The 15,583-nt window shown below is 40.7% G+C and overlaps 1 protein-coding gene across 4 annotated transcripts in view; it reads right to left on the reverse strand.

Annotated features, from left to right (window-relative positions):
- The window catches only part of NXPE3 (neurexophilin and PC-esterase domain family member 3), a 53,339-nt gene that overhangs the window by 21,226 nt on the left and 16,530 nt on the right, over positions 1–15,583 (reverse strand). For 3 of the 4 annotated variants that reach the window (XM_079921228.1, XM_079921226.1, XM_079921225.1), the window contains 2 exons: positions 4,787–5,541; positions 501–574 (listed from right to left, as the gene is read on the reverse strand). In XM_079921228.1, the coding sequence (XP_079777354.1) occupies positions 501–574; positions 4,787–5,541 (829 nt within the window). Of the gene's footprint in view, positions 1–500; positions 575–4,786; positions 5,542–6,374; positions 6,457–15,583 lie in introns of all 4 variants that reach the window. The other variant, XM_079921227.1, reaches the window with a different exon arrangement.

Raw genomic sequence — 15,583 nt, forward strand, 5'->3', positions numbered from 1 at the left:
TGCAGTTCCAGTGTGGGTCAATACCCACACTGGTGGGTTCATATGTGTTATATACCTCATCCCTGTGGCATTGGTGTTGGCACTATCTGCTCTGTAGGATACTACATACATGCTTTCAACAGCTAAAAGGACCTCGTCTGCCATCTGCACTTGATCTTAGCCAAAAGGCCAAGGAGTGATCACCTTCCATCTGCATAACCTCCTTAATAATGTTCATCCTTTCTTTCTACAAGTCACTATAGCTCATTATACCTATTATGCAAAAACAAAACACATACATTTACTCTTTTAAATTTCATTCTTTTACTCTTAATAGTATCCTACACAATGGATCAGAATCACCTGGAACGTTTATTAAAACACAGTTAAAACCGTGCCCAGCAGTAACCGGGACATATTAAAAAAGGAAAAAAAAAAGGGCTTTGTAACATCAGTGTAACTACAGAGCCTCAACACACTTAGCAGGAAAAACAACAATCATCAAGCTCATTCCTTTTTACCTTTTATACTGCTGGGAATCACAGTCACCCAATCAGGTCCACTGGAGTTGATTGGCATTTTGATATTGACACCACTTGAAAGAGGAATAAAAAGAGTACAAGCTTAGATTCAGGAACATTTATTTTCTAATATGTATCTTTATTTTCAAATTTTTAAATGGACAGGATTTCACAAAGCTTTACTAAGATGAAATATTCTTATAAATGTTACTCAATAAAATTGATAATTAATAAACTAGGTATATTATAATAAGCAGGTTATATGGATACATAAACTGAATAAGAATTAAACAAGTTTTTAATTTTTCACTGCTTCACCCTTAGAGTGCAAACTCCAAAATGACAAATTCTGTTTGAATTACTTACCTCCCTTGGACTCAGAGAATGGCTCACACTGATGAGAATGTCTATTTTGTCACTAGTTAGTTTTCAGGCTGCAAGACTATGGAGCATTAAGTAATACGTCAGATTCCTTAGGCCTTGCCCAGAGCTGAGTCCTACCTAGGGACATGTGTCCCCAGATACGTGCTCATGCATGTACTCTGTTCATCATTACTATGGCTCTGTAGTGTCTGTTCCCCTTAATAAAACATGTACTCCTCAAAGACATGGATTATGTCCCATTCATCTTTCATCTTCAGTACTTAGCACAGGCCCTGGACTAGAGTCCATGCTCAGAAAATATCTGATAGAGGGCTGTGTGAAAAGGTGGGGGACAGTGGAGTCCAGGAGAAGTATACTGAAAACATGGTGTAACTATTCCAGAAACTGGCTCATAATAATTAGGCCTCTTGCACTTAGACCAAAAACAAACAAAACAATAAAATGTTAACTTTCCAAACTCGATATGGGAACTTGCAGTCATGATATTTCATTTCATCAAAAATCAATTCAAAACAGGTTTGTTCTTAAATAATTCTTAAGCTTCTACTATGTGCCAGGCACTATTCTAGCTACTAGGGATATAACAGTAAACAAAACACATAGCATCAGGAATTCCCTGGAGGTCCAGTGGTTAGGACTCTAGGCTTTCACTGCCGAGGGCCCAGGTTCGATCCCTGGTTGGGGAACTAAGATTCCACAAGCCAAGTGGCACAGCCAAACAAAAAAAAAAACAGCATCTCCTCCTTCATGGCACTGACATTCTAATGAATGAGGGAGAATTATAGGGGGCTATGTTAGAGAATAACAGCATTTCATAGATTATAAAAGAGACAATTAATATACATGACTTTAAGAGAGCACATATAAACTACTTTCATGAGTTTAAAGCTTTAAGGTAAGGAAAAGAAGAAATCTTCACCACTGTAATTTGCTTGTAAAAATGTTTACTCTCAATCTAATCACGCAGAAACAATAAAGCAGCAAATCCAATTTAAGCAATATTCTACAAAAACAGCAACATCAAAATTGTCAATGTCGTAAAAACCAAAACAAGTTAGAGAACTCTTCTGGACTAAAAGATTAAAGAGACAACTAAAAAGATTGTGTGTGATCAGAGACTCAGTTAAAATAAAAGAGATAGCAATAAAGGATATTATTGGGACAACTGGATAAACTTGAATATAGACTGCATATTAAATAACAATGTTGTGTCAATGATAAAAGGCCCAAGTGTGATCACTGTGTCATGGTTATACGTTGGAGAAGGTCCTAGGAGATGCATACGCCTGGGGTGCAGTGCCATGATGTCTGCACCTTACTCTCAAATGGTCTGAGGGGAAAGAATTATACACAAATACACACATATAAACACATAGAAAGAGAGAAAGCAAATGCAGCAAAACATAACAATGGTGAGTCTAAGTTAAAGGTATATGGGTGCTCACTGTTGTTATTCCTGCAGGGGTTCTACAGATTTGAACATTTTTTTTTTTTTTTTTTTTTTTTTTTTTTTTTTTTTTAGCGGTACGCGGGCCTCTCACTGTTCTGGCCTCTCCCGTTGCGGAGCACAGGCTCCGAACGCGCAGGCTCACCGGCCATGGCTCACGCACCCAGCCGCTCCGCGGCATGTGGGATCTTCCCGGACCGGGGCACGAACCCGTGTCCCCTGCATCGGCAGGCGGACTCTCAACCACTGCGCCACCAGGGAAGCCCCTGAACATTTTTAATACAAAGTTAGAAAGAAAAAAAAAGTATAAATCATGCTAAAATAAAAGGGAAGCTTTTAATGTGATAAGCTCATTCTTTCAAAAGACGTCCTCTTATTATCAGAATCTTTTAAGCAAAGTATTATGGTTCTTTCTAAAACCAACACTTTTTTTTTTTCCTCGAGAGATTAGATCACCTTAATTGTCCAACTGTCATTTGGGAACCAAAGACCAAGGCTAAGCTTCTTAATCCTTTCTGAATTAAACATTACGAGCCACCAAGGAAGAGAGGTAAAAATGAGCGTAGCTTAACATATTCAGGCCATGAGCTCAAAATACTGCACTCAAAGATCCCTCAAATGATCAATTTCAATCTTTCTCTTTTTCTTTTCAGTTAGCCTAATGCAAAATTTCAGATTTTTAACAGAGCAAACAATGCAAAAAAAAAATCTGTATCAGGACTCTGTCAAATGTTTGGTTTCCAAAAACTTATGCCACCTCAAATGCTTTCCCGGAAAACTTCCAGGTAAGTAGAACCTTTTTTAATGATTCTACTACAAAGTACCCTCAGCCAGCCTCATCCAGGATATGCAAGTAAAGGCAAGGGCAGACATTATTTTATCCTTCTGGATTCACAGGTGTTCTTTGGTTTTAATGGTAGGATTTAGTGTTAGGAACATTTTAAATTTTACACGAACTTAATTCTCTAACCTTTTCCCCACTTTTTTCCACGTGGAATTTCAGTAAATTACATGCTATGCTTCCTCCTCTTTGCTAAGCCACTAAGTAGACTGACAACACAACTCTAAAAGGGAGTAAGACTTTAAAAAATGGTCCACATAAAAAAAAAAAAAAACTTTAAAAAAAGTTATTTAAAATAAAATAAAAGGGGGTAACTGAAAAGTCTTCATACATAGGCAAAAAGTACACAGAAATAAAATCATCTGCTCATAGTCATTGATAAATAATGTGTCTAAGATCTGAACCCAAGAATAAACCTAAAGTCCTTTTGTACGGAGCCACAAAAAACTAGGCAGTCCCCTCAAGAGTACAGTGAATACACTGGGAGTAGTGCTCCCTCTGCTGGCCTTCTGAAAGCATGGCATCAAATATGTACTTAAAACTGTTACCACCAAAAGCTGACTCAGGGAGTAAAAAATCAGAGTTTTATTTTAGAAGCTCATACAGACCACACATCTTATGTGATCCCTCTCTACAAGGGAATTTTTTTTTATATAAATTTTTTTATTTTTTATTTTTATTTTATTTTTGGCTGCGTCAGGTCTTTGCTGCTGCGTGCGAGCTTTCTCTACTTGCAGCAAGCGAGGGCTACTCTTCGTTGCAGTGCGCCGGCTTCTCTTTGCGGTGGCTTCTCTTGTGCAGCATGGGCTCTAGAGTGCAGGCTCAGTAGTTGTGGCGCACGAGCTTAGTTTCTCCGCAGCATGTGGGATCTTCCCGGACCAGGGCTCGAACCTGTGTCCCCTGCACTGGCAGGCAGATTCTTAACCACTGCGCCACCAGGGAAGCCCAAGGGAATATTTTTAAAGTACAGATTTCATTTAAAAATAAAAAATGTTTTACATTCTCTCAAGTAATTGTACTTTCTATGTTATTTTTCTTTTTATTCCTTAAGAATGTTATTTTATTTCAGAACTACATGGAATGCAATAATTTCAACAACTATTAACCTTCAAAAATACAGTTTGCTGTGGTATTCCTGGCTTCCCATGCTTATCATTATATCAGTCCAGCAATGTTACCATATTCATAGTCTTTTTCCTATCCATAAATGTTTATATGATTTTAACAACTAATAATATGTCACTTAAAACTTTTTTCAGTTTATTAGACATGAAGCTAAAACACTACCCTGACTATAAGACCTCTAGCAGCCCTGTTCTTGGATGATTTTTTTTATCTGTTCTGTGAATAAGTGATCTTGCTTATACAGATATACTATGCAATTCTGAAGTTAAAGATATTAGGGTAAAAGAACAAAAATTTAAGGTCATTAATTTGAACTGAAATAAGCACACTAATCACAAAATATATTTATTTTCTTACCACCTCTCTTGAATTGGGCCAAGTTCAGAAAGATATAAGAAGCACATAACCAAAACAAGAAAGTCTCCTAAGTAGGACAAAGACAATGAAAAGGGACCTCTTAAATTACCCCCTAGAGCAAGGAGCACGTACCTCTGGAAGAAAGCATTCTCTGCAGCAGTTAGGAGGCCCTTCAGGTATCCGCCCTTGAAATGGTTAATTCTGCTACTGCAAGGGAGCTTCTTTGGTTTGAAGCAGAACCAGGGTTCTCCAGTATAGAGATCTGTAAAGTTGCACAGGGGAAGACTCCCAGGAAGACACACATTACACTCTGTAGTTTCAGAAATTCTTCCTGAACGGAAGAGGCTCTTGAAATAGACCCTGTCTGGTTTCTCTTCCTGTAGATTCTGAAGAACTCTGATTCCTTCACTGGGGTGGACCAGAGATATGGACACTTTAACTCTGCCTGGCCAGAGCAGAGTAAAAAAGACCTTGTAAAATCCATTCTGGTAGTCCACCACTCTACCCACGGCCCCTGCCTGCAGCTTAGGGGAGTGGATTCTGGCCTGCAGGTAGTCTCCACCATACTTCTTGGGCTTTCCTTGAAAATCCTGTACATGAACCAGCACCTCTAGCTGGCTTCCCACCTTGAAGAAGGCTGCAGAGTTCAAGATGACAAAGTAGCTGGAAGAAGGGTCAGTGCTCTTCAAAAAGGGGACTGGGCCCACATCAGGCACCTGCCACTGTAAGGCAGCCAACAAGGAGTCCTCCTCCAGGCGCTCCCGGCTGGACAGAGTCTGGTGCTCATAGCCACAGTAAGGATTCCGGCTAATTCCTGTCACCTGGGAGAAAACAAACTGTCCACCACTGTCGATGAATGTGGCTGATGCAGTCTCATGGTCCAAGTACTGAAGAGAAAGACACAAACAACAGAAACCACAGCTACAATAAATCTCCTTATAGTCAACAAATAAATCCCTGCTTCAGCTTAAATTTTAATAAAACTTACTTGAGATGACATTGTTTCAAAAACCACAGCTCACCAGTTTTACAGATTCCCACAGCAAATATCAGAGAAAAATCCCTTTGGTGCTTCCAGAAGGAGAAAGGGAAAAGGAATCATTTTGAAGGACAGTAGTCCCCCTTTATCCACAGGAGATATTTCCAAGACCCCCAGTGGATGCCTGAAACTCCGTCACATCAAACCCTATATATACTGCTTTTTCCTATACATATATACCTATGATAAAGTTTAATTTATAAATTAGGCACAGTAAGAAATTAACAATAATAATAAAATAGAACAATTATAATAATATACTAGAATAAAAGTTATGTGAATGAGATCTCTCTCAAAATATCTTTTTTTTTAAATTTATTTGGCAGCGCTGGGTCTTAGTTGCGGCATGCAGGATCTTTGTTGCCGTGTGCAGGGTCCTCATTGCCGTGTGCAGGATTTTTCAGTTGCAGCATGTAAACTCTTAGTTGCAGCACGCGAAGTCTTCGTTGCAGCATGCATGTGGGATCTAGCTCCCCAACCAGGGATCAAACCCGGGCCCCCTGCATTCGGAGCACAGAGTCTTAGCCACTGGACCACCAGGGAAGTCCCTCTCTCAAAAACATCTTATTGGTGTACTGTCCTTCTTCTTGTGATGACGTAAAAGGATAAAAGGCCTACGTGATGAGATGAAGTGAGGTGAATGATGTAGGCATTGTGACGTAGTGTTAGGCTACTACTGACCTTCTGACAACACATCAGAAGAAGGATCATCTGTGTCAGGTGATCGTGGATTGAGCTACAGTGATGTCAGTGGTTGAGGATCCTGGGTGGGAAACAGCAGGATGGCACAAGATTTCATCACGCTACTCAGAACAATGCACAACTTCAAACTGGTAAGTTGTTCATTTCTGGAATTTTCCATATAATATTTTCAGATCATGGTTGACCATGGGTAAATGACACCACAGAAAGCAAGACAGTGGATGGAGGGAGTACTGAATACCAGAGTATTCCATTCTTCTTAACAAGGCCTGCCCTCAAGCCAAACTATTTTACCAGAGTCTAACCTACTGAAGTTTTACCAGAGCCTAACCTACTGAGGTTTTATCAGAGCCTAACCAAACTGAGGTAAGGAACATACCCAACTCCAGCCCACTCTAACCATTCTATCCAATTTAAGGGTTGGGGGTAAGACTAAAAAACAATTCTGAAGTTCACAGACTCACTAAAGGACTGAGGATCATAGGACTATAAAATGTTTCACCTCCCTTACACCTCACCCCCACACCACTAAAAGCCTATTTACTGGAGTTCGTTTTACCCAGTACGTCATGTCCAGCTTTCAACAAAAATTACAAGACATACTAAAAGGAAAAAAATACAGCAATTATCAAGGGACAGGAGGGAGGAATTAGTAATATTTTGTTATTAGTAATGTACCTGCACTACCCATGAAGCAGTATGGTATTATTTGATAGTGGACTTGAGTTGCTTGTAAATGCATACTGAAAACTCTAGGGCAATCACTTAAAGCAAAATGAGAAGTATAACTGATACACTAAGAAAGGAGACAAAATGGAACCTATAAAATGTTCAATTAGGGACTTCCCTGGTGGTCCAGTGGTTAAGATACTGCCTTCCAATGCAGGGGACACAGGTTCCATCCCTGGTTGGGGAACTAAGATCCCACATGCTGCGGGGCAACTAAGCCCATGGCCACAACTACTGAGCCCAAGCACCTCAACTAGAGAGCCCGCAGGCCACAACTACAGAGCCCACGCGCTCTGGACCCTGCGCACCACAACTAGAGAGAAGCCCATGCACCACAACTAGAGAGAAGCCCACACGCACGCCACAAGACAGTAGCCCGCACACCACAACTAGAGAGTAGCCCTCGTGCTGCAAGAAGAGCCTGCGTGCAGCAACGAAAGATCCCTCATGCCACAACTAAGACACCATGCAACCAAAAATAAAAATAAATAAAATAAGTATTTTTTTTAAATGCTCAGTTAAAACCACAAGAGTCAGAAAAAGAGCAGAAGACAAAAATAGGAACAAAGAACAAGGACAATGAATAGAAAACAGTAACAACTATGGTAGATATTAATCCAACTATATCAATAATCACCTTGAACACCAATGGACTAAAGACACCAGTTAGAAGACAGAGGTTGTCAGACTCAATTATATGGTGTCTCTAAGAAACTTACTTTAAATATAAAGACTTATATAGATTAAAAGTAAGTGGATGGAGAAAGATATACCAGGCTAGCACTAATCAAAAGAAAGCAGGAATAGTTATATTAACTTCAGACAGAGTAGACTTCAGAGCGAGGAAAGTCATCAGAGATAAAGAAGGATATTATATAATAATAAAAGGGTCAATTCTCCAAGAAGACATAACAATCTTTAACATGTATGTGCCTAACAACAGAAAGTCAAATATGTGAGGCAAACACTGATAGAGCTGCAAGAAAAAATAGATAAATTCACTATTGTAGTTAAAGACTTCAATACCCCACTATCAGAAATGGATGGATCCAGCAAGCAGAAAGTCAGTGAGGACACAGTTGAACTCAACAGCACCACCAATCAACTAGATATGATGGACATCTATAAACTACTTACCTAGCAACAGCAGAATACACATTCTTCTCAAGCTCACACGAAAGATGCACAAAAACAGATCATATTCTGGGCCATAAAACATACCATAAAAAATTGAAAAGAACAGAAACCATACAATGTCTGCTCTCAGACTCCAATGGCATTAAAGTAGAAATTAATAACACAACGATAGCTAGGAAATCCCAAAATACCTGGAAATTAAACAACATGCTTCTGGGAATTCCCTGGCAGTCCAGTGCTTAATACTCCATGCTCTCACTGATGAGGGCCCAGGTTCAATCTCTGCTTGGGGAACTTAAAAAACCCCACAAGCCACGAGGGGTGCCCAATAAATAAATAAATAAATAATAAAACAAACAACACACTTCTAAATAAAACAAGGGTCAAAGAAGAAATATCAATAGAAAATTTAAATCTTTTTAGTTAAATGAAAATGAAAACACAACTTATCAAAATTTATGGGATGCCATAAAAGTAGGTCTTAGAGGGAAATTTACAGCACTGAATGCACATTATTAGAAAAGAGGAAAGATCTAAAATCAATCATCTAAACTCCAACCTTAGGAAACTAGAAAAAGAAAAGCAAATCAACTCCAAAGTAAGGAGAAGAAAAGAAATTAGAAATTAGAGCAGAAATCAATGAAACTGAAAACAGGAAATCGATAGAGGAAAGACAATGAGGCCAGAAGCTGGTTCTCTGAAAATATCAATAAAATCAATAAGCCTGCAGCAAGGCTAACTATGGAAAACAGACAGGACACAAATTACCATTATCAGAAATGAAAGAAGAGACATCACTATAGATTCCATAGACATTAAAAGGATAATCAAGGGACTTCCCTGGTGGTGCAGTAGTTAAGAATCTGCCTCCCAATGCAGGGGACATGGGTTCAAGCCCTGGTCAGAGAAGACCCACATGCTGTGGAGCAACTAAGCCCATGCGCCACAACTACTGAGCCTGCGCTCTAGAGCCCACGAGCCACAACTACTGAAGCTTGCATGTCTAGAGCCCATGCTTCACAACAAGAGAAGCCACCGCAATGAGAAGCCTGCGCACCACAACCAAGAGTAGTCCCCGCTCACTACAACTAGAGAAAGCCCGTGCGCAGCAACAAAGACCCAACACGGCCAAAAATAAATCGGTAAATAAATTAATTAATTTTTAAAGAAAGGTAATCAAGGAATACCACGAACAACTCTATACCCACAAATTTGATAACTGAGATGAAATGCACCAATTCCCTGAAAGATACACTCTGCCAAAACTTATGCAAGAAGAAACAGATCATCTGAATAGGCTTATAATCTCTAGTAAAGAATCTGGATCAATAATTAATGACCTTTCAAAACGGACACCACCAGGTCCAGGTGGGATTCATTGATGAATTCTACCAAATATTTAAGGAAGAAATTGTATCAATTCTCTACACTCTCTGTCAGAATACAGAAGCAGAGGGAATACTTCAACTCTTTCTATAAAGCCAGCATTACCCTAATACCAAAACTAGACGACATTACAAGAAAACGACAAATTTCCCTCATAAACACAGATGTAAAATCATCAACAAAATATTAACAAATCAAATCCAACAATGTGTAAAAAGAATTATACACCATGACCAAGTGAGATTTATCCCAGGTATGCAAGAAAGTGCCTTAATAGAACTCCAGTGCTTCCCAAAGACCATGTCTTACACCCTCTTAGAACTGGTCCTTAATCTTCACTTTGGCCTTTCTGCTTAGAAGACAACCTTATAAGGACTTCAGTCTTTTCTAGTTTGGACATTAATTGCTATTTATATTGTGGCATTTTGCTCTATATATCGTACAACACAATGGCTTTCTAATATTTTGTATCTCAAAATTTTATACTCTATCTCTAAATTTCAGATGTTTAAGCTCTTTTCTTATTAGTGAGCAGATCTGCCTGTTTGACAATAAAGTTTTCTACCAAAAAAAAAAAAAACCTCACCTTAGAGCCTTGTAAAATTTCACAGGTAAAGAAAAGGTCCTAATAGCTTCCAGAAAGGAGAACAATGTTACCAATAAAAAAACAAGAATTAGATTCGCATTAGCCTTGTCTTTTGCTACACTGGACACTAGAAGACGGTAGAGCAAAGTTGTAAGGTTCTGAGGGAAAAGGATTTTGAATACGGCGTTCTAAATACAAATCATACATGAGGGCAAAATAAAGACAGTTTCAGACATGTAAGCTTTGTTCCCATGTGCCCTTTCAGAAAAACATTATTTGAAGATTTAACCCAGTAAAATGGAAAGAAAAATCCAAGGAAGTGAAAGACATGAGCAAGAGTGTAACCAACCGAGGAATTCAATGAAAAGCAAACTCAGAATAACAGCTGGGCAACAGGTCAAGACAATAATCAGTGAACACTGAAACAGGAAGATAGAGGGCTCTGAGGAAAAAGAACCAAAATGCCTTGAAGAAGCAAGTGGAGGGACTTCCCTGGCAGTGCAGTGGTTAAGACTTCGCCTTCCGATACAGGGGGTGTGGGTTTGATCCCTGGTCAGGGAACTGGGATCCCACATGCCTCGCGGCCAAAAAACCAAAACATGAAACAGAAGCAATATTGTAGCAAATTCAATAAAGACTTTAAAAATGGTCCACATCAGGGGCTTCCCTGGTGGCGCAGTGTTTGAGAGTCCGCCTGCCGATGCAGGGGACGCGGGTTCGTGCCCCGGTCCGGGAGGATCCCACATGGCGCGGAGCGGCTAGGCCCGAGATCCATGGCCGCTGAGCCTGCGTGTCCGGAGCCTGTGCTCTGCAACGGGAGAGGCCACAACAGTGAGAGGCCCGCGTACCGCAAAAAAAAAAAAAGGAGAAGAAGCAAGTGGATTCAATTCAACAAATCATATGAAGGAAAATCCTCATGACATGTTACAGAAGGTGGTATTCTCTCTCATCAGAAAAAAAAAGCAATTAGCACTCCAGAAAAAAAAAAAAACAAGAAGAGGCATAAGAAAGTCATCATTAAAATATGAAGCAAATTAAAATGCAGCATGATTAAGCCACTGAGGTAGTGTATAAAAAAGATCCATTTGACCTTGATGTTTGGGAAATTCTCCACCAAGAGATATAGATTTGGTTTCAAAGGATCATGTTCTATATTGACTAACATTTACATGATTATCGTAATGTTATTTTTTTTAAGTATAAGAATCAATCCAGGGCTTCCCTGGTGGTACAGTAGTTGAGAATCTGTCTGCCAATGCGGGGGACACAGGTTCAATCCCTGGTCTGGAAAGATCCCATATGCCATGGAGCAACTAAGCCTGTGTGCCACAACTACTGAGCCTGTGCTCCAGAGCCCGTGAACCACAGCTACTGAGCCTGCGCGCCACAACTACTGAAGCCCGCGCGCCTAGAGCCCGTGCTCCACAATGAGAGAAGCCACCGTAATGAGAAGCCCGTGCATCGCAACAAAGAGTAGCCCCCGCTAGCCGCAACTAGAGAAAGCCCGTGTGCAGCAACAAAGACCCAATGCAGCCAAAAATAAATAAATTAAATAAATTAATTTTAAAAAAAAAGAATCAATCCATAAAGATTGATATAATTAAGCCTACACGTTAGCCTTAATTATAGTTAGAGCAACAAAACTAAAGGTTATAAAGCCTGATGATGCAAAAGTTATATGCTAGCTAACGGAAGTCAAATGTAAAATAATGCAGAAGTGATTTTCTTCCTCACTTACAGGAGGGAGTTAAAATGTGCTATCTAATGCTATTAGGGAAAGAAAAGGTCTAAATACATTATTCTAATGCACAGAAATAAAAATAATTTTATAAAGTTTAGAAAGAGACTGACAGAAAGTGTGAGTCAGCAGAAGACCTCACCTTTCATTATCTTAACAGGAACAGCAGTATCAACCAACATGTACTAAGCACCTATGTGCCAGACACTCTTTTGAAGACTTTACATAAATCTTTTAATACAATGTTTAAATTATCCCATGAGATAAGTCCTATTATTATGCCATATGATAGACAGGGAAACTGAGGCAATGAATGGCTTGATAATTTGCCCAAGGTCACATAGGTTAGAAGCAGCAAACCTGGACTAGAACCCAAGCAGTCTGAGTTCGGTCTGTGTTTTAACTTAACCATCCATGCTGTACTGCCTGATGTGGAAAGGTCAGAAGGTACAGTGTAAAGCTGACAAAACAAGATATAACTGTGTAATGTGTAATTAGCACTAACTAAGCAAATAATTAAAAACAAGCAGTTACATCCAAGAAACAACATTGAGAGTGACGACTGGGGAGGGAATTCATTTATGTACTTAATACCACTCTCTATTTTTTCAAGTGGTTTATACTTTTCATTAATTATTTTCTTAATAGACAGAAGGACAGGTGAACACATGGATGGGAAAAATAGCTATGTACCTGCAATACTGTGATTTGTAAGAAATATACATTTGGTCTTCATCCACAGTTCCTGGCTCACAGCTCCCAAAATCCTTGGCAGCGATAAGAGCAATGGGAGCATCTTTTGCTGTAATATTTGGTTTCGTGTCCTCAGTTCCTGAAAACACTTCAGAGTCATAAAGGGGAAATGGGTGCCTTGTTCTTCGTTACAAGCCCCTTTCCACCACAGCAGGGTGTATGTTACTTTGGTGGCTTTTGGAAAGCTCCTGAGGATGGGGGCTGGTTGGGTTGTCAGGAGAACCAACCATGATTAGAGGGTTGGAACCTTCAGTCCCATCCTGGACCTCCATCCCTGGAGGCTGAATCAATAACACCTATGGAATAAAGCCTCCATAAAAACCCAAAAGGATGGGGTTTGGAGAGCTTCCGGGTTGGTGAACACATGGAGATTCAAGGAGAATGGTGCACTCAGAGCATGGAAGCTCTATGTCCTTCCCATATACCTTGCCCTATGCATCTCCTCCTCCTGGCTGTTCCTGAGTTATAATTGGTTATAATAAACCAGTAATCTTGTAAGTAAAATGTTTCTCTGATTTCTGTGAGCTGCTCTAGCAAATCAACTGAAGCCAAGGCAGAGACCATTGGAACTTCTGATCTACAGTCAGTCAGAAGCACAGGTGACAACCTGGACTTGTGACTGGCATCTGAAGCTGGGCTTGGGGGAGAGTCTTATAGGACTGAGCCCTGAACCTGTGGGATTTGATGCCATCTCCAGATAGACAGTGTTGTTACCAAACCAAACTTGGGTCCACTCGCCTGCCCACAGTAAAGCCAATCTACTGACACCAGGTTGTGGGGAAGTAAAGTGCAGCGTTTATCGTAAAGCGCCCAACTAGGAGTCCAGGGCAGCTAGTGCTCAGAAACACCCCAACTCCCGAATGGGTTTCAGGAAAGCATTTTTAAAGGAAAGGTGAGGGAGGGGAGTCACAGAGTATATGATCAGCTCGTGCACAATTCTCTGACTGGCTGATGGTGTGGTAGCAAGGTGGTGTCACCGGGGTTAACGTTACCAATCTTCAGGTTCCAGATGGTCTGGGGGCTATGTGCTCATGATCATCAAACAGTTAACTTCTTCCACCTGGTGGGGGTTTTAGCATCTGTAAAACAACTCAGGAATGTGGATCAGATACTGTTATCTATGTATTCCAGGGAGGAACTATGGACTGCCATGTGGCTGATTTATTGTTTCAATTGTTACCAGTTCTCCTGGCCCAACTGCTATTTTTGTCACTATATTGTCCTTTCAATCATTAATTCTTGGGCCAGGCTTTTGTGACTCTCGGGAGGCCTGAGAAACTACAGCTTTTCTACAAAGGAGAGGCAGGCAGAGGACCTGGGGGAGGGGGTCTGTCCAGGAAGGGCCCATAGGGTCCTGCTCAGTTACAGTGTCAGAATTGATTTGAACTGTAGGTCACCCTGCTGGTGTCCAAGAATTGCCTGGTGGTATGGAAAAATCTCCCCTACCCACATTGGAAATTGGGTGTAGGACCTTTTTAGTACCTAACCCAGGGAACTGCATCTGACATTATGCAATAAGTTAAATTGCAAGGGAAAACAACAACAGCAAAGCAAAACTGAAAATCACTCTCCTCAATAGCTAGTATTACCTGTTATAAACCACTTAAACAAGGCCTCAGGCTCCCCATGACCGCCTGGAGGTGTGGGATAGGGAGGGTGGGAGGGAGGGAGACGCAAGAGGGAAGAGATATGGGAACATATGTATATGTATAACTGATTCACTTTGTTATGAAGCAGAAACTAACACACCATTGAAAAGCAATTATACTCCAATAAAGATGTAAAAAAAAAAAAATCCTATACGAGGTAAACGTAATGCCAAACAAGGTAAAAATAATCCCAAAATACAAAAGGATTTTTAATGATCTTCTTAGATTCTGTATTTTTTTCCCTTTCATTTTACACTTGTATCCAGACACTCTCAACTGGAAGAATTTCATTGGGCTCCTTCATTTTAAAGGAACACACAGTATTATTTGTTCATTAAAAAGGGTAATAATGGGGCTTCCCTGGTGGCGCAGTGGTTGAGAGTCCACCTGCCGATGCAGGGGACACGGGTTCGTGCCCCAGTCCGGGAAGATCCCACATGCCGCGGAGTGGCTGGGCCCGTGAGCCATGGCCGCTGAGCCTGCGCGTCCGGAGCCTGTGCTCCGCAACGGGAGAGGCCACAACAGTGAGAGGCCCGCGTACAGCAAAAAAAAAAAAAAAAAAAAAAAAAAAAAAAGGGTAATAATGACTTTGAAAATTTTTCGCTGGCAGAGTTGACATCAGCGCCATGACATGGCATAAGACATTCCTCCTTTTTTGTCCTCCTTTTTAACAACAAATTAGGCACCCATCCAAAAGACAAAAGTGCCTCTGTGGGAATTGAGGGATCCAGTACCACATGCCAAGGGACCTAGGAGGAGTCTCGACCACATGTGTATCTGGTAACAGGCAGATAAACCTCAGTGAAGACAGCATAGCCAGTGAACTTGTCCCAATCCCTCTTGGCCATAGTCAGGGAAAACCTGGAGAGTGCTGACCCAGGCAGATACCAACAGATGAGAAAGAATTTGTAGAAATCCCGTCTTCCCAAGGGGAAATCCCAGAAACAAAAAAATACAAGTTTGGATGTGACTAAGAGGGTACGAGGAACTTTGCCAGCACTGCCCCTCCCCACACATAACAAGCCCAGGGCTGAACAACCCAGGAGCGCTCTCTTCCAAGAGGGAAAAGGAGAGTGGCAAGTTAGTGCCCAGCTACCCCCACTATGAGAGAAACCCACTTAACTCAGCAGCACCCCAAGTACTGAGGTGGGATCTCCATGACTGGAGGGAGGGAAGGGATCAGGAAAGAGGCAGATAAGAATACCAAAGG

Source organism: Stenella coeruleoalba (genome assembly GCF_951394435.1).
Source record: "Stenella coeruleoalba genome assembly, chromosome: 5".
NCBI classification, from domain to species: Eukaryota; Metazoa; Chordata; class Mammalia; order Artiodactyla; family Delphinidae; genus Stenella; species Stenella coeruleoalba.